The 21,484-nt window shown below is 31.4% G+C and overlaps 2 protein-coding genes across 2 annotated transcripts; both read left to right on the forward strand.

Moving 5' to 3' along the window:
- Positions 1–982: 982 nt before the first annotated feature.
- Positions 983–3,624, forward strand: LOC118449143 (venom serine protease-like). The gene is made up of 8 exons (XM_035883368.2): positions 983–1,102; positions 1,180–1,400; positions 1,615–1,821; positions 1,903–2,107; positions 2,200–2,394; positions 2,457–2,608; positions 2,681–2,837; positions 3,285–3,624. Exons 1-8 carry the CDS (start codon positions 1,093–1,095, stop codon positions 3,308–3,310), a joined length of 1,173 nt encoding a protein of 390 aa, XP_035739261.2. The 5' UTR covers positions 983–1,092; the 3' UTR covers positions 3,311–3,624.
- Positions 3,625–6,472: 2,848 nt separating this feature from the next.
- LOC118449145 (histone-lysine N-methyltransferase SETMAR-like) lies at positions 6,473–13,843 on the forward strand. The gene is made up of 4 exons (XM_085660364.1): positions 6,473–6,557; positions 9,839–9,960; positions 13,085–13,476; positions 13,579–13,843. Exons 1-4 carry the CDS (start codon positions 6,473–6,475, stop codon positions 13,841–13,843), a joined length of 864 nt encoding a protein of 287 aa, XP_085516490.1.
- The last annotated feature ends 7,641 nt before the right edge of the window (positions 13,844–21,484 follow it).

Consider the following 21,484-nt stretch of genomic DNA (forward strand, 5'->3'; position numbering starts at 1 on the left):
CCTTTCCTCACTCATGGTTTCTAGAAATTCTGCCTATATATAAAATAAGTCCAACTATTATAAACATTCTTTGTCATCTCTTTCTTAATCATTCTTTGAGACATCACCAAGTCTCAAGTCAATAGCAAGATCAACAACCGCGTTATTATTCATATGCTTCTGAACCTGTAATTGAAACAGAAAACATTAAAATATAATATGATAAAAAAATACACACCGGCCATACCAGAGAACACAACAGGCCAGACATAACAATAGTAGCCATCCTAATTGAATAGCTGTATTTCTCAGCCGTAATATGATTAGAATTCATCATGAAAAAATATCAAAATACTCGGAATTAGTTGTAGAGATAAAAACAATGTGGAATTTAAACATTGTCCGAATAGTTCTAGTCATATTGTCAAGTATTGGCATCATACCAAAGATTTTTAAAGATGATCTTACTTCATTACACTTGGAATCAAACGTAATATCAAAAATGCAGAAGGCAGTTATTATTGACATCCGCCACACAGTCAGAACATTCCTGCAGTAAATCATGCATCAGTCGGACTAAGGTCTCTGGAGCATTAACAAGAATCTAACCATAATAGTGTGTCTTCAACACAAAAATAATAGTAATAATAATAGATACTAATAATTTATTTTTGCAAAAATAAAACGAAAAGAAGTAATAAAGATAAGACGTGCACGAAATTGATATGAATTATTGACTATACAAATGTAAATAAAAATGCATAATAAGATAAAAAGTCAATGCGAGTAAGTTGTTATTGAACATTTACGCGACGATGAAAATATATATGTAAATGTATGTATGTCAAAAAAAATAGTAAATATATACAATTGCAATAATATTTACCACTATTGCCGTAAATTTACATTTATTCACGAGAATGAATTGTAAGTACGAAAATGAAGGTAATTGTGATAGCACTGTCTGCGAAATTATAGCTTTTCGTGTAACGTTTACTTCAAGTTAGAATATAAAAAGCAACGAAATAGGAAGGAACGTCACAGATATCGTTTTAGTATTATATCTCCATTGATAGTACCCAAGTCTTCTTTTTCTTTAAGACCATCATCGTTATGAAGCTAGGTATTTCCAAAACTCAAACTTTTGTACTAATTTTTTCTCTATTTTCCTCTATTAATTTCTAATAATTTTGTTTACAGGTAATTTTTTTTCAATACTTTGCATGCTATTAAAGATCATAGAATCCAAGAATACTGTCGATTTCAATTGTGACTACAACCAAGAATTAAAACCAAATGTTAATTATTATGTGTATAATCCTGATTATCCAAATTATTACATGGGAGAGCATAATTGTTGGTGGCGTGCTAGGAGCAGTGGTCGAATTAAATTGAATTGTACAATTTTCGATATTCCTCCAGTAAGATCTCACTTTATTATTAATATTGTTATTACTATTATTAAATAAGTTTGTTATGTGTAATTTCTGGGATAAATCGATCAACACCTTGTTAATAAAATAAATTCAGTTCGGATTGTATGCAAAAGTTGAACAAAAATAAGTCAATGATTTATTGGACTTTACTAAAACGTGAAAATTAGACAAAATAATAAATAAATTCCATCATCAATAGAGTTCAAATTGTTCATTGGATTTTATGAAAGTCAAAGTCGACGATGACATCGAGTACGTTTTCTGTGGATTAAATTCGTTCACAGTGGAATCGATAGCATCGAAAATGACTATAAAATTCCATTCGAGATACAATACTTATGGAGGTAAATTTCGATGTATTCTCAGAGTAGTCAAAGAGAAATGTAGATGTGGTTGGAAGAATCCGGTAGGTAAACATAATTAGAACACAATTCATCGATGATTTATTTAATGATCTATTAATGATATTTCAAATGTTTGTTTACAGTCGAGAATCGTAGGCGGTGTTGAAACAGGAGTAAATGAATATCCTATGATGGCTGGTATAGTACATCTTGATACACGTTTTCTTTATTGTGGTGCAACTATAATAACTCCACAACATGTATTAACGGCGGCTCATTGCGTTGCGTTGTATAAAAAGAGTTTATATATTTTAGGAGTTATTGTTGGAGAACATAATATACGGACAAGTACGTTTGAACAAATAAAAATTTTGAATAACAAATTTGTTTAAAATCAAATTATTGAAATTATTGTTGTTTTGGTTTAATGTAATCTTTAGTTAATAATACAAAGACGACTCGACTTTACCTTATCGATGATATAATCGTACATCCGAATTATAGGCCAAAATTGAACGATTTAGCGGTTATTAAATTGCAGAAGAGATTAGAATATTCCATGAGAATTGGTCCAGCTTGTCTTCCGTTTTATTACACGTGGCGAAACTTTACAGGCACTGTTGTTACAGCTGTAGGTTGGTATTTCGAGTCTTTATTTTTATTTTGTATAATAAATATTATAAAATAATTTTCATAGGTTGGGGTCATACGAAATTTTATGGTATCAAGTCTGACGTTTTAAGAAAAGTCGATTTGCATGTAATTTCAATGAAGGAATGTATCAAGTATCACTTTCTGGCTACATGTAAGCAACTTTGTACATTTGATATAGGAAAGGATGCTTGTCAGGTAAATTTGATTGATCGATTTTTATCGATTATTAAATAAAAAAAATAATCTTCAAACGTTTTAATCATACAGTTCGACAGTGGTGGTCCAATTTTATGGCAAAATCCAAGAAGCAATCGTGTTTTTCTTCTTGGAGTTATCAATTATGGAAAAACATGTGCCGATGAAGCTCCTGGTGTTAACTTAAGAGTTACTAGTTATTTAGATTTTATTAGAAGGTCAACACCTGGTAAGATTTTCAAATTTTAATTCCATCGATTCATAACAGGCTACTCGATCATTTTTGTTTTTTTTTTGTCTAGGAATACATTTCAATTTTTAATTCGATAAAAAAATCTTATTGATTTATCTTATCTTAAAATCTATAAATAATTAACTCAATAATATATATGTTTTATAATTGTATATAAGTGTATATTTTATAAGTGTATAATTTAATTATTAACATGTGTTGCATAACTTTCTATTAATAAATTTAAATTTCCAATTCGATAGATAAATATATTTTCTATTCTATCTTATCTAACAATCTATAAATACATACGTATTTTGTCATAATCCAATGGTGTATATTATTAATGTAATTATTGTAATATTAATTACATTTGTCTTGTCAAAAATATTTTTCTTAGTCTTAAGACATTGATATATTTACACATATACTTTCTTTTCACAGAAGAAACATACTGTCAGGCGTATTAAATTATTATACAAGACAAAGTTTGAATGAAAAATAAGTTTTTTGACTTAAATATCAAATAAATATCTTAACACGGAATATAAAGTGGATGTCTAACAATTTGTTCGTGACGAGTGAACTCACGAGCATAATCTACATTATGCTTAATATTCTCAATCATCTATTTAAGCATCCGAGGTACAATAGAGCTTGATGAAAATAGCATGATAGAATGTACAGCTTACTATAATTACAAGTGTGAATTTAACATTAACTGAATATTAACTCACATTAAAGTGTTTAATATGAAATTTATAATTTTTACTTATGAAGAAATTAATTCCTTTTCCTAACAAACTCTGCGATTGATTGAGAAAGATCTAACTTATCGTCCAAATGATTTTGATTTATGACCTTAATTGTGATTCAATATCTTTATGATCTTATTTTTTTCAATACCTAAATTAAAAATAAAATAATAATAAATAGTAATAATTAAACGAAATTTTTAATTATTTGAAGCTATCAGTTGATTTTTAATTCTTTAAACGTGATAAAAGCAACATCCTCAATAAAGATTATTTTAATCCAAAAGAATGCATCAACATTGATTGTCTAGTAAATAATGTCTCGTTATCTGTAAGATTGTAAATAATGACGTAACATTGATTTGAGTAGGAAAGTGCTTCCGCAGTTTGTATCTATTACGTATACGGTTACATATTTATTTGAATTAATTCAAATGGTTTACATTATTCGATGATTTATATACGTAGCTCGTAATTTTTATTTAATACAAGAATCTTGCTTTTTGTTTCTAACGTTATACTTCTTCTTTTACAAGATATTCAATCCATTAATAATATATTAAAATTTTTCTCATTCCGAAGCTAGCAGCGTCTGATTTAAAATTTAAAAGATCTAATAAGTTCATTACGACGGAACACTTCAAAATAAAAGACATAAGAATGGTTAGAGACTTGATAAAGAAATATTGTCTTATGGTGACACTCGATTAAAAGACACATACCACTTAATTCTAATTGATAAACGAGATACGATATACTTGCGATAGATTTGGCAGAAAACTCTATGAGTTTACGTGTATGTCTTTTAGGTTTAACATAGCACCTTACGTTTTCAAAGAATTTTAAAACCGGTTTTTGTAAGGCTGAGAGCACAGGGTTACATCTTGGTAAAATACTTAAACGATATATGACTTATAGGTGAAACGGAAGATGTCTTGATAATATACGGCAGACTTACGTAATTTTAGAAAGCCTAGACTTTATAATTAAAAGCCAGTTGTTACCAAAAATAGAGATAAAATTTGTAGGTTTTATACTAAATTCAGTTAGAATGGAGGTCCAACTTCCAGAAGTAAAAAAAACTAACATTGTGCAATTAGTTAAAAAATATAAAAAAGCAAAATATTGTCAAATCAGGGACTTTACTTCGTTAATAGGGACTTTAAGCTTGTGTTGCCCTGCAGTAAAGTATGGCTGGATTCACTTAAAGGATCTAGAATACGAAAAAACTCATGCTCTAAGGTAAAACGGAAACAACTACGAATCTCGAATGAGGTTGTCTCCTATATTGCAGGAAGATTTTTCTTGGGGGAAAACGACGTAAAAAGTGCGTCTAAGCCTAAAATAAGAACTCCGAGTTTTTGTCTGGAAACATTTACAGATGCGTCGCTAATGGGTTAGAAGCTCATTGTGATAGGCAGAGCACAAATGATTTTTAGAGTAAAGTTGATAAAGAGTTTCCAATTACTTACTGCATTTTTTGGATTAAAATGTTTTGTAAATAATAGACGAAATTGCGATATTCTTCTACGGATTAACCCTTTGTATTCAAGCGACGCCAATATGGCGCCCGGCTGATTTGAAGTGTCAACTCGAGCGGCGCCCGGCAGATTTGAAGTGTTAATTCAAGCGACGCTGCTACGGTATTTTGTAACTTGATCTGCTTATTCACGATGTGTGATAAGATATCTCTCTCAAAAATACTTTCGTGCCAATTTTTATAATTTTCGTACATTTTTAGCCAAATCTTAGCTCAGTTTAGTTAGTTTCAGTATAGCATTCGTTTGAAATAATCTTGGCAGTGAATATGTCATTTATTTGACTACGAGAGGTGACACAATTGAGAGGATCATATCACCAGCATCGTGAGCAAGCGTTTACGTCGCACTTCGATGAAACCCGACTAAATGAGAAGCTTCACATAGTACTAAAAGGGCCGAAAAGGGACTGCAAGATTTGCTCTGACCGTAACATGCTTGGAGGTAGGCGGGAAGTAACGTATTACTGTGATACGTGTCCTGGTAAACTTAGGATGCATCTTGGGCATTGTTTTACGAAATATCACACGAAAACTAATTACAAAGTGTAATATTTATCAAATTTTATTGTTTTCGATATAAAAATAAATAAATTGGTGAAATTTTATTATTTGTATACGTTTGTTTGTTTATAAATGATTTTAAAATACTTGTAAAATGTTTCCCTAATTTAGCCGAAATTGTTTCGAGTTGCTGGTTCGTGCAAACGAAAAAGGCCTCGAGTGCAAAGAGTTAATAATATAACAGCGATTGTCTGTATTAATCGCATGAGAAGTACTTAATTTAAAAAACTAAACAATACAGCAAAAGGAATTTGGACATGGTGTGAGGAAAGAAATATCTGGATATTTGCCTATTGTATATTCAATCCAAAGAAAGTTAGATTGCGGATTTTGAATCTAGGAGACCAAAAACCGAATACGAGTTAAATTAGGAAGCATTTAATAAAACCTGTAGTAAATTAAGTAATCCGGAAATAGACTTATTCGTAAACATAAAGTGCAATAAGTATATTTGGTAGAAGAAAGGTCCGGGTGCGATGACAGCTGACGCATTTCACTATTAACTGAAGCTTATGATTCTTTTATGCGTTCCCGCCATTAGTTTTCATTCCAAAAATCTTGAGAAAAATCTCAAGTGAGTAAGAGAATCTTAGTGGTGCCAAATTAGCCTTCTCAAACTTGATGCCATCCTTGCATAAAGATTTTTGAATCAGAACCAATTATCTTTAAGCCAATAAACAATTATTATACTCTTCTGACAGGAGCCTCTATCCTCTTTGGCGACAGCTTTTTCTGATGACAGGAGTTTTATCCAAAAAGCGTACATAATAAGAATAATGTTACCAGAGGCATTAAAAGTAGCAATGGCATCATTGATATGGCATCAAAAGATCATTCCTACCCAGAATCTCTTGCTATCCTGTAAGAATATATTCTAGTAAAATCATGTAAATAAAATTATGATATTATGCCTGGAAGACCTCATACAAATGATAAATATAAATAAACTAACTACGGTTGTACTGATATTATAGAAGGGTTCAGTATTCAGCGGTATTTCGTGATGAATAGTGTTCTCAGGAAACCAATTTAATTACAAGTTTAATTTATTTTCTATTTATTAAAATATTCTATAATTATGTTTATGTTGTACTTATTTACAAAATTATTTCTATATTCTAATTACCATACTTTTTAGTATTTATTCTATTATATCAATGAATTCAAAAACGTATTTAAGTGATATTTACCTGAATGAATTTACAAAAGGGCAATTAGAGAAAGAATATCATAAAAGAATACTTGAAAAGTTTAAGCAGAAAAAAGAATAAAATTAACGAACAAAAATTGACGGAAGCATGTGTAAAATTAAATCTATCACGGTAGACTATTTTCTCTAATGGATGATAAAAGTACGCTGTAAGATAAGTGGAAAGATATGTCTAAATATAGATGCTGTAATATGAATAAATCTTTCATTTTGAAGGACTAATATATAATTTCTTGACGAAGGTCTCAATATTGTATTGCAAATATTAAATGTAAAAGAATTATTTGGTCGCCATAAAACTGTAGCATTAAAAAAATGTAGGATCGAATGTTTTTCACGAATATAATATCAATCTGAACGATATTGTTTCTATAAATGGTGCAAATATATTTACTTCTAATAAAATTTTTTCATTTGTTAAGATGCGGATACTTTACAAAGTAATTTGCGACATTTTTTGCAAGAGTGATTTTCATGTAAACACATCTGGAATAATGTCCGGAAAATTAAACTAATTTACCATAACAGTATTCACATATTGAAAAAATATATGTCAACTCTTATTTTCTTTTTTTAGAACAGCAATCTTCAACTTCCAACGGAATTCGAGATATTTTATGAGATTTCATCGATCAAAGATGATGGAGAAAAAGTGCTGAGCAAAGGAAAGAAATATTTAGATTGATTTTGTGATAGGAAGATTTTTCCTTTCCTTTTTGGGATATAAAAAGAAGAAATTTAATAGCAATGAAAATGAATACCGAGCTCTTTTTAATATCCAATTTCTCATCCTGATTTTTTGTTTTTCTTTTATCTTTTTTTTTAAATAATTGTTATGCATGCAGCTATACATATTTAACCTGCTGAGCTGAAATTTTGGACAGATATAAGTTTATGATTCTCTCTTGCAGCATTTTATATTTTGTATAATGTAAATACTTCTGATATTTATTGAACAAGAAGTTCAGAGATCATTCTCATGAATTATAGCAAAGTATAGTATTGCAGTATTCCGTATCCGATGGTGGTTTGGGAATATTTATCAAAAGTAATACTAAACACTCAGAAATAAACTCTTATCAAACACATAAAATATAAGCCACTACAATCAATGTCATTTTTAATAATCATGACATCAACATCTCAATAATATACTGCTGACCAAGGCATCGAATAACAATAAAAGAATACAAATATTTTTTCGAATCCTACCCAATACCACTCGGTGAATTTGTTGTTCTCAAACTGGTCGAACCATTTACTTAATGTTGGAGACATATTACGACAGACAACTTTTTCACGAGTGCATTATTAATGACAAAATTGTTAATAAAACAAACAACATTAGTTAGAACTATTCGGAGTAACAGAAGAGAATTGTCTAAACTGTCGAAATCAACAAAAGACAAAATGAAACATTTCTCGATAATAATTAATAAATAAAATAATTGTACTCTAAAAATTTATAAATCCAAACTAAGCAAAAAGTTATAATACAAAGTTCGAAGCATAAACGTGTAAAAATCAATAACGATAGAAAGTGAATACCCAAGACAGTTGCGTATTATAATAAAATCAAAGTCAGCGTCGATGTTACCGATCAATGGTTAGCATCAAGTTTAAATCCTAGAATAGTCTGTGCCAGTTTTTTTCAACATACTTGATATGGCCGGTATCAATGGATCCTTTATAAGGAAACAAGTAGACAAAATATATCAAGATAACAATTTCTATTATAATTAGCAGAAGAGTTTGCCGAAGTCTATCCCGGCAAACTCTTTTGAGCAAAAAAATGTCAAATTTCTTCAAAAAGAAAAAAAATACGTATAAGAAACATCAAGGCCAATGTAATATTTTGCATTCGCGGAAAATATGCCAGATACGATTTTGCAAAGATAATAAAACAATTAAATCTTGTGTGATTTGTAAAAAATATGTCTACGATAACTGCATAAAGAAGAAACCTATCATTTGCAAAAAATGCAATTAAGATAACAAAAACATCCTTCATTTACTTCTAAATGAAGTAAACGCTGCCTCTATAATCTTCTGCTTATGTTATGTTCTATTATATTTATGTCTTGTTTATAATACATATAAAAATGAAAATATATAATTGGTTATTTTATTATTACTTAAAAGTTATGTTCTACATTATTTCTTACAATAAATTGACAATTCCTTTTGAAAAAACAATATTTACTTCATAACCAGTCAAATGATCCGGAATCAATTTCTAATATACTAAACATACCCATAAAAGTTGCAATACTACTTTATGTTATTTAATGATTATTGGTAATTATATCAAAATCCGTACGATATTATAGTTTAACCATTAAAAAATATATAAATAATTGAACCCTTTATTGGGTTCTATCAACGCGTACGATGTCTCCATTCAATTTCTAAGATTACATCGATAATTTGGTATTATACAGTTACAAAACATCATATTTAAAATGTCAGCTTATTACTCTAATGAAGAAATGGTAAATATGCATTTTATGTATGGTCATGGTAATTGAAACTCTAGCAGACCTAGGTTTATATTGATGCCAAATACGGAGAATTACATTTTAAAGATTGTAGAAGAAAATCCTGAAACGTAAAAAGAATATTCGATGTCGAAGGAATCGGTACTACTCTCGTTTAGAGAATGCGCCATGAGCAGTTATTTTATCCATACCATTTCTAACGAATATAAGTACTCATTTCGCTGAACTATCAAGAATAGAATTTTCACAGTGGTTATGCGTAAAGAGTGTTTCGAATCTGAATTTTCTTTCTTGGATTTTATTTACCAATGAAGCTTCATTTACACAAAATAAAATTATAAATTTCCATAATAATCATGTATAGACAGAAAAGAATTTATACTTAGGTATTTATTCAAACAAATCACCAACATCGTTTTTCGTTAAATGTTTAGATGTGTATTATAGGAAATCACTTTACTGGTCTTGTAATACTCCCAAGTTGGTTTATCTCAATTTCTTGATTACTATATTACCTCAGTACTTGGACGATATGCCTTTGGCAAACAGATTATTGGTATGTTACTTGCATGATGGCTCATGGTTTCATCTCATTTTATGCGTGATGTGAGAAAGTATTTAAACATGGTGTTCAGTTAAAGGTGGATTGGACGTGGTGGACAGTTTCGTGGTCTCCTGGATCTCCCGATTTCAAGCCTTTGATTTCTTTTTTCGGGGATATTTGAAAAGCAAAGTGTATTCTTCGCCGATAAATAACTTAGAGGAATTACAAAACCAAATCTGCAATGCTTATGAAATGATCCGACAGAGATCATTCGAAAAGGTTCGTGATTCTATAAGAAGAAGATGCCAAGCGAAATGGAAGAAGAACATGTAAAACTCCTTCTGTAAATCGAAAAGCCAATAGTAAGTCAATCGTAATAATAACATACAAAAATCTCAGAAACAGTTGATTTTTCGACCTATATTTATTAAGACTTTTTTATTCAGTATAGTGTGTTCTATGTATTGCATAAATATTGAATGTAAATATTGAAATACAAAATTTTTGAACATCCTATATACTCAAATCTATATATTCTATCTCAGCTGTGTAATTTCAAAATTTTGTATGATGTATATCTATTTCTATGGATACCGTCAAATTGATGAGTCGGCTAATTTGATAGTTAATTGTAAAAAATTGCAAATAGGCGGATCTAGTGGCAGATGACGTCGCAGGATCTATTGCGACAAAAAGTATTATGTTAGGTCATGTAAATAATCAATTCTGATTGATAATCAATAGAAACATAATTCAAAATATAAAAAATTGTAAGCGCGTCGAATTTTGAAAAGGGATTTAGATATGACAAGATTTAGATGATAGACAATTTCAACTGGTTAATTGTATGCTTTTGTAGCAATTTTGTATATTCGGAGAGCATATCAAGTAAAATCAATGAACGTTTCGTATTTATAGTTCAAGAAATGGGGCTTACTTTTTTTTACAAATGCAATAGAGATAAATTTATGGACATTTTTAGATTCATACATTTTGATAAAAGAACAACGATATAAACATTTACGTACAGATAAGTTTGTTTTAATATTCGAAACATGGAGTAAATTTATAGACAATAGTCAAGCGTGTTATAACCATATCAAGCTTAGAAGCCATATGAAAATCTTTCAATTGATATATAATTGTTTCCTATGAAAGTTCGATGTTGTTTTGCACAATGTATAAGTTACATAAATTAGGCATAAAATTTTGATAGCAGCCAATATTAAACTAAAATATGTACATTATAAATAGTTTTTCATATTTGAATAAAGATAAAAACTCCTTGAATAAAGATAAAAAATCTTCGATATCTTTGAGGGAATTTGTAGTCTTTAAATTAGTCGATCCATATGAGCTGAGATAGAATATAACTATAGATAACTTTTTTCACTAGTATACCACTTCCAAAAAAATTACTTATACAAAAACAACCTTGATTACAACCATCCGGGCGAACAAAAGAGAGTACCGGAAATAGCAAAATAATATAAATATAAAATAACCATGTTTACCTCACTGCATTATAAATCAGACCACTGCATTCTCACTTCTTACTAGGTAAACCAAAAATAAAAGTATTATTACTAACCACAAAACATACATTTTTGAAAGTTGAGAATAATTAAAATTACGTATAATAATCGTATTACAAAGATTTTTACGTAACATCGGTATTACAAAGATTTACCTAATAGCAATGTTTAATGTTTGTAAGGTAACCGAGCTACCGAGGTTGTATGTGCGTATGGCTTTGTCGTGTTTGTTGGTTGTGAACGTCAAGAAATACAAAATAAAAACCATGGTAACTATCTATGTCGAGAAGACATTCGAGAGACGTAAAAACCAGAATATAACAAGTCGTTGGGGTGGATGACTTAGGGTGAACTAATGTAAACGTTTGATAGTTCTTAATACCTATTTTTTACTCATCTTGATCTATTGATATCTTGCTGATCTATTTCTATCTTCTAATATATCTTATTTGATCTTACAATAAATTTCTTACATATTAAAACAAATACCAATATGATACCAAAATCTCGGAAGATGTTGGTATTCGATCACTGGAATCAAATTTGTTATATATATCCTCTAATCTCACTGTATAAATCTCGATTTGTTCCTTAAACAATTGTTATTCACATCTTTGAGTATCTTCAATCTTTCTGATAGACTACTTATAATGTACATGTTATATGGATAAAAAATAACTTATATGCGAAAGTGGCTACTTGATGAAAATAAGAAGAAAGATTTTTTTAGAAAAATTAGTCTGGTAATTACTAGGTAATATTATTGAAAGAAGTGATACAATATTTGAAACTTAAGAAATTTTATTGCATTAGCATATAGCAGTAGTCATTGAAAAGAGTGGCAGAAAATTGAAAAGAAACAGAGAATATGATACAAATTTCCGAAAACGTACTAGATGTTGCATTTATATATGTAATGATAATAAGTATAAAGAAACATGTAATAAACGTTCAAAATATGTTTATAATATTCATGGAATATAGAAAACACCTAGATTGTGTGTGAATTATTACGAATGAAAGTTAGTAAATGTTATGTTTCTGTAAAAATGCATTCGTTTTTCCAACTATGATACAGTAGAACATCGGTTACCTGGATCAATATTGACCACATGTGGCAGTCAGAGATAAGCTAGAATATTAATACATTATTGTCGATTGATCTTTACTCTATAAACCAGTATACCGAAACGTAAGCGTAACATTTTATCAATTCAAACGAAACGTGAAATACTAACTAGATTAAATAGTGGTGAAACAATAATTGAAATGTAGCATCTTGTGGAATTAGAAAATCAACAGTTTATGATATTAAAAGACGAAAGTATGAAATTCTGAATTACAATAAAGTTTCACACTAAAGTTTCATAGTGAATTCATCACAGTGCATAAAAAAAAGTATGAAATCTGCTAATATTAGGTTGGAAACTATGAAACGGGCGTTTTTTGTTTAGTCTGTGTTCAGCTGCGACTAAGAGAGATACATTGTAACGTGCGCTCGATATTTTAATTTATAAAGCTTAAAGTCATTCTTCTTACTCATTTTGTAAAATTTTTTCGTGTTTGTATCCCATTTTTATTTTATTTTTATCCTAAACCAGATGAAAACAAAACGCGATTTACATCTACTCTTCTTGTACGAGTTTAAATTAAATCATACCGCAGCTCAAGCTTCAAGAAATATTAATCAGGCATTCGGAGATAGATCCATCAATGAAAAAAATGCTCGATATTGGTTCCAAAAATTTCGTTCTGGCAATTTGAGTATCGTCAATGAGCCTCGAGGAAGACCACCGGCCCATATTGATAACGAAGAATTAAGGACGACTGTGGAATCCGATCCACACACAACTAGTCGAACACTTGGGTCTAAACTAGGAACTAGTCATACAGTTGTGTTAAAACATTTGCGTGCAATAAGTGAAGTCAAAAAATTGGACTCATATATGCCGCACGAATTGACGCAACTGCAGATGATCGACCGCAAAAGCAAGTGCGCATCTTTGTTGCTTCGCAATACACGATTGCCATTTTTACACTAAATCATCACTTGTGATGAAAATCGGATTTTGTATGATAATCGAAAACGATCAAGCCAATGGGTAGATAAAAATACACCCCCAGGACATACCCCGAAACCGAAATTTCATCAAAAAAAAATTATGGTCACCATAAGGTGGAATGCCCAAGGAGTGATCCATTATTTCTTTTTACAACCAGGCGAAACTATAACAGCGATGTTTTATTGTGAAATTGATGTCATGCATGAGAAACTTATGAAAAAACAACCAGCATTGCTTAATCGGCACGGCGCAATATTACTGCATGATAACGCACGATTACATAAAGCTTCAAATTAACTGACAAATTAACTTCTCTACAATATGAAATTTTACCACATCCTCCATATTCACCCGATATTTCACCGATCGATTATTACCTTTTTCGTAATTATGTATTATTTTTAAGAGAAAAAAAATACAATAACCAAAATGATATTATAAAAGATTTTGAATTATTTATTAACTCTAAAAATAAAGATTTTTTTCAAAAAAGCATATATGATTTGCCCAATTGTTGACAAAAAGTTGTAAATGGAAATTATTTCAATTGAATATAATAAATAATGTGAAAAATTGCGCTTTTCGTTTTTTATTTTCATAGTTTCCAACTTAATAATAAAATTCTTGACATGGCTATGTATAAATGGTTTTATCAAAAGAGAGACAGAGGAGAATTTATATCGGGGCTTATCGTATGTAGAAAAGCTTTAGGGTATAATCAAAAAGTGAATGGAGATTGTAATTTCAAAGCATCATCGGATTGGTTAGCAAATTTCAAATCACATTATTCGTGATATTCGTGGACTGTGTATGTCAAGCGAAAAACTATCGTCGGATAAACCTGCAGCTGAAATCTTTAAAAACGAGTTTATAGAATTACTAAGGAAAGAAAATTAACTGCTGGAAAATGTGTATAATGCAGATGAAACTGGTTTGTTATAGAAATCATTTTCGCGAAAGACTTGAAAGAACTTTGGTATGTCAACATGAACGTTCAGCACAGTGTCATAAAGTCGGTAAAGATCGAATCATGGCTCTTGTCTGTGCGAACGTCCAGACTTCGATGTTTCAAGGATGTAAATTCTAACATTTTTATTGAATGGTTTTCAACTATTTTTGTGTTGCCCGTAAAATAATAATAATTAAAAACCGGCAAGCGAGAGAAAATTTTATTGTTGATAGATAACGCAACAAGCTATGCATTCTGTGATATCTTAAATGAAAAAGATGAGTTTCTAAGTCTTCTTTTTGCCGCCTATATATATATATGCCGCCGATATAACATCATTAAGACATCCTATGGATCAAGGTGTAATTGCATGTATTATGTCTAGTGCTACTCTCATACTTTATATAATTAACGAGCGTAATTGTTAACCTTGTATCTGTCATATGGGGAGTCGTTTTATTAACCATTTATATCAATCGTTCTATTTTATAATTAACTATTATAATCGATCATTCTATTAAACTATTTTGGGGATTTTCTTTATCAAATACACATATGAAGACATTGTATTCATTTATTATTAATCATTCTTTGCGCATAATTCGAGTCCAATGTATTGGAAACTTTCTTTATTATAAATATTATAATATGTATACGCAGCTTTACGTACATCCTATGTATTATAAGTAACTTTACGTTCACTCCATGTATAAGAGTGATATCCAGTAGCTATCCATATGCTTGCATCATCCTATGCCAGTAGCGAAGGGAAAAACCCATGGTTATGGAATTACCTGCGCCACTTCACAATCTACGACAACCTACGTAAATCCCCTTTACAATGTCACGAGCAATCCTGTACTGTTAATTAAATTTTAATTAATTAAAATATTAATAAATTAATAATAAAACTAATAATAATAATTAATTAGATGAGAATAAACATTTATATATTGCTGATTAGTCATCTGATTTTATTTATTTAGTGGTAAGAACCCTCGAAACCATAATTGGTGACCCTGACGTGATACCAAATGGTTAATTCGTGTTAAAAAAAATTACTCATTTATAAGATGACGCTGTCAGCCATTTTAAAAAAATAAAAAGGAAGCCGCGAAAATGATCACATAATAACACATGCTGAGAATTCCGACTAAAAAAACTCACACAATGTTATCACACGAAAGAACATCTCTAGGCGACTCCCAGGATTTATTCTTTCGTGTTATGACAAAAACCTCAACAATGCTCTGTTAAATAACAAAACAACAGGCAACAATTCATTGGCCGAATTTTCCAGTAGAAATCAATCCACGCACTAACAACTGATCAACTTCGCCAGCGGAGACTCTAGCGAAAACCAACGCTCCAGCCACAGAATGGGAACGTCAACGTACGCAACATATCTTTACAGCTAATCTCAACCTATTCCAATTTGCCACGGAATGTAGTTTGCCATTGCAGAAGCAGATTTCATCGCCAATCGTATTACCAGTGATAACTAGAAGTATAACCAGACACTCAAGGCATTTCTATTCAACATCTTTAAGCAACTTTGGGACACCATCAATGCATCACTAGTACAAGATAAGTATCAAACAATCAAAAACGCTATTTTCATTTGATTTTCTGATTTAAGATAGATCCAACTGTATAAATTACTCAAAGAAATGATACTTGGCGACAAAAATTCCAATTTCTTCCAAAGATGCGCAACCTTGCCAGAGGTGCAATGGAGGAGGAAGCTTTATACCAGTTATGGAAAGAGTGTTTTCCAACCTGGGTACGTCCATATCTCCTGGTTTTATTCAACCTCAACGATCTCAATAACGTAGCGGAAATCACAGACCGACTCGTACTCAACATGGAAAATGACTCGGTATACGCGATACATAATCGAGAACTGTCACAGGCAACAAATCTAACTCAAATAGAGCAGCAGCTACAGGAGATCAAGATTACTCTAAAAATCTGTCAGCAAGAAATCAACAATCTACAAGTAAGTCGGTAACAAACCCAAAAACAATTACTTGATGTTCAATTACAGCAACAACAGCAGCAGTTACATAATAATATGCAGCATCACATCAAATACAATCAAGGCTCCTACGAATAGGAACAGGTCGGTAACACCGAATCGCAACAGTTACTGTTTTTACTACAACAGGTGGGGAAATGACACTCGACAGTATGTTTAGCCATGCAAATTTACAGCTCTTACACTACCAATTAGGGAAACAAATTGCTGTCATCAATCCGGGCAGTTGGGAATAGGAGTAACGAACTGTTATCTGAGGAACTGCGCTTACACATATGCATTACACATTACACATATTTAACACTAACCAAAAATTGCTAATAGACTCTGAATCAGTGGTATCTATCATTTTTGCTAATTATGGTCATAAACAGTTGGAAAAAGATCCATTCGCTTTGTACGTAGCCAATGCATCAGCCATTAACACATACGACTGTAAAACCATTCAACTGGATCTCAATTTATGCAGAAATCTCTTCTGGTCTATTATTATCGATGTTCAGACTGCAATAATCGGAGCAGACTTTCTGATGCATTTCAATCTGTTCATTGATTTAAAGAATCAACATTTGATTGATCCTTTTACTTCACTTTCAACAAAAGGAGAAACTCTGGCCACTCGCACATACAACATCTCAACAATCAACTCAACACTATTGACAGCATACGTCGAGCTGTTAAACAACTATATGACCCGTTTATTTTGAAAGTGGCCTATCATTTGTCAATTTTTTCCGGTTGCCATGGTTACATGTACAACTTCATGTTATTTATCAGTAAAGCATTTCAGGTTGCTTATATTCCGAGCAAATACGATAATTCTTAACACATAAGTTTTCAGAGTTAGTTCAATAATTGAACCGTGTAGTTTGAAAGTGGCCTAACTGAATTTATACTTAAATCAAGATATTTACTATTGATAATGTCTGAAGGCAGTGATGAAGGTAATTTGAATTAATTAGTATTTAATAATGATTGGATCATCAAGAAAATTATCTGAGGAAGGGAAAAAGCACGCTCAAAACCATATTAAAACTTTTCCTAAATTTGAATCCCATTATACCAGATCTCATAATTCTAATAGAATCCTAATATCTACATCCTGATCTAACTCTTAGGAAAATGTTTAATTTATACGAGGTTCATTGCGAGGAAAATAAAATAAAAGCCGTTAATGAGTGGACTTACAGAAAAATATTTAACAAAGATTTTGATTTACATTTCCACCAACCGCGTAAAGATACATGTCAAAAATGCGACTTATTAAACATCAAAATTAAAGCATCGAATGATGATGAAGAAAAGAATAAACTTACAGAAGAACACGATGTCCATTTAAGACTAGCAGAATCAGCTAGGAATTCACTAAAACAAGATCAGGAGCAAGTATCACGTAATTTAGATTATTATTTCGCTTTCTCGTTCGACTTGCAAAAAGCATTACCTCAAGTTGATTACCTCAGTAGCATATTACAAACGCAATATGTATGTTCTAAATTTGGGTATTCACAATTTTCATAACGATAATGTTTACATGTACGTTTGAGATGAAACTATTGCATCTAGAGGTGTTCAAGAAATTGTTTCATGCATCCTAAAACATGTTAAAAATTTAAGAAGTGAAAGACACATTATAGCTTACAGTGACATGTGCGCCGGGCAAAATAGAAACATTAAAGTAGCTTTAATGTGGTTAAAAATTGTCCAAACTTTGGAAAATAATGTGGAAATCATAGATCACAAATTTTTAATATCAGGACATTCGTTTTTACCAAATGATAGAAATTTTGACGTGTTAGAAATGCCATTAAAAAAAAATAATTTACTGTTCGTTTCCCAAGATTATTACAAGATTATTAAAAAGTGTCGGAAAGGTAATAACTTTATAGTAAATGAAATGAGATAAGAAGATTTTGTATTAACAAAATTATTAGAAGACGTAATTTTTAAAAGGTTAAAGAATTCTGATGGAGAATCAATAAACTGATTAAAAATATGTTGGATGCGTTTTGTCAAAAATAAACCGTATACAATTTTCTATAAGACATCAATGAATGAAAATGAAAATTTTAAAGTCCTGAATTTATTACCACGTCGGGGTAGACCAAGAAAGTTCGAAAATTTTGTATTGACACCACTGTATAAAAATATCAGACAAATTACAACAGCAAAATTCAAGGACATAATTGACCTATTACGATATATACCACCGGAACATCATGATTTCTTCAAATCCCTTTCACACACATAAAATGTAGATGAGTAGTAAATTGTATTGTTATAAATTTATGTTTGTAATTTTGTACGTTATGTAGTTAAAAAATGTTTTGAATCGCATAAATTATGTTTTCGAAGTGTTTTAAAGATATGTAAAATAAATTGAGTATTGTTTTTTTCAATTTGAAACATCTTAAATTATGTTGAATGGACTTGGGGACCTTCAAATTTTATAATGAATCTGGTTGTTAATTTTGAAAGTGACCTAACTCCATTCTTGATAAGAAAACGCATATTATTCACTTAATAATTGCCACTATTTTAATAGGAACTATAAATTTAAGACCCTTAGATAGACTTAAGCAGTATGACTCATTAGTATCCTATACGTATGTTTTTAAATTCATTAAAATGCAAACCCTTAAATATCTCGATTTGAAGATAAATGGACTTAGGCCACTTTCAAAATAAACGGCTCATATAGAGATCACAAAATCTTCAAGCAAACCAAATCTCACCAACATTCAGTACACTCAGCGTACCAAAGGATCCAGTTACAGCATGCGCCCGCAAGCTCGGGGGAGAAAAAGTGGAAGCCGCAAAAGTTCAACTCACAAATATGCTAGAAAAAGACATAATCAGACCTTCAATCCGTATGCAAGCCCCATACACATGACACAGAAAAACAACAACGAATGGAGACTCTGCGGCGATTACAGGTGTCTTAACGAAAGTTCAGAACAGGAAATGTACCCATCACCACTCATAACAGATTTTTTTCTACGACTAATGGGTACCTGCATTTATACCAAGTTCGACCTGGAAAAAGCTTACTACCAAGTATTAATGCATTCCAACGACATACAAAGAACAGCAATTATCACACCCTGGGGACTTTTAGAATATGTCGTCATGCCTTTTGGGCTCAAAAACGCTACACAAACTTTCCAGAGATTCATGAACGCAATTTTTCGAGATCTCGACTTCGTTTTTGTCTATATAGATGACATCCTCATCATGTCAAAAAACGAACAAGAACATCAAGAACATCTTCAAACAGTCTTTGAACTTCTGATGACCTATTCACTTAGCATCAACAACAACAAGTGCGTTTTAGGCCAAACAGAAGTCAATTTTCTGGGTTATAGTATCAATTCTCAAGATCATACACTAGTCGACGAACGAGTAAACGCGATACTCAACTACACAAAAACCGGAACTATTGAAAAATTCAGATGCTTCCTCGATATGATCAACTATTATAGGAGATGCAAAGCTCAAGCAGCACACATTTAACTACCTCTCAGCATCTATCTCAAACGCTCGATTAAAAATGACAAATCGAAAATTCAGTGGACAACAGAGGCTGACAAAGTATTTGAAACTTGTAAACAAAACCTAGCAGATCTAACTCTCCTTTCTTATCTATCACCAACAGCACCTTTGACACTCACCACGGACGCTTCATTAATGGCGAAAATCGAACAGCTGATTGACGATGAGTGGAAATCATTTAGGTTCTTCTCACGAAAACTCATTTCAACAGAACAATGTTACAGTACTTACGACCGTGAGTTACTCGTCATTTTCGATTCAATTAAGTTTTTCCACCATCTATTAGACTGTCGACATTTTACTATCAGAACTAATCACAAACTGTTCATATACGCATTAAAGCAAAAACTTGGCAGAATGACAAATCAGGCAATTAGACTACATTTCACAATTCTTCATTGACCTAGAACACGTAAAAGATGAGGATAATATAGTTGCCGACGCTCTCTCACGCGTAAACGCAATAAATATACCAATAGCACTTAGCCCAAAAAAAATTCACAACGAACAGCTTAACGATCTAGAGTTAAGAAATCTGATCCAAAACTCAACATCGTTGTATCTGCAAGAACTAGAAGCTGAACCAGGTATCAAAATATACTATGACATCACCTCCGGAATCGTAAAACCGTATATTTCGATATCATTACGTAGAATAGCTTTCAAAGTCATCCATAACCTTACCCATCCAAGTGGTAGAACTACATCAAGACTACTCAGAGAAAAATTTGTCTACCCTAGAATATAAAAAAATGCAACACAATGGTCTCGTGAATGCATAGTTCACTAGAGAGTCAAAATACACCGTCACACTAGTCTTCAATCAAATCACATCGATATTCCCGACTCAAGATTCAATCATTTACACCTAGTCATCATCACTTTACCAAACGTAAAAGGCTACCAATACTGTCTCACAATGATCGATCGATTCTTCAGATGGCCAGAAGCGGTTCCCATCATGGACATGACCGCTGATACTATCGCGACAGAATTTTTCAACCACTGGATTGGACGATACGGTTCTCCAATAACAATTATCTCTGATCAAGATCCATTATTTGAATCTACTTTTTTTCAAGCTCTGGTTCAACTTGTGGGAGCCGAAAAAACCGCACAACAGCTTACTATCCGCAATTGAATAGCATCGTCGAATGTATATACAGAATTTTGAAGGGAGGACTCATGTATTTATCCAAACCCTAGCTCAACATACTGCCAACCGTTTTACTTGGTCTTAAGACCATTCAAAGAAGATATCCAGGCTAGTCTAGCAGAGATGCTATACAGTACATGTCTAAGAATACCTGGAGAATTTTTTGTTTCGGCAGATCAACCACCAACTTAAGAATTTCAGCACATGTTCACACGTCTGGCTACGCAGACCATATAAAAGCTC

Source organism: Vespa mandarinia, chromosome 11, assembly GCF_050613455.1.
Source record: "Vespa mandarinia isolate Hongniang chromosome 11, ASM5061345v1, whole genome shotgun sequence".
Classification (NCBI taxonomy): domain Eukaryota; kingdom Metazoa; phylum Arthropoda; class Insecta; order Hymenoptera; family Vespidae; genus Vespa; species Vespa mandarinia.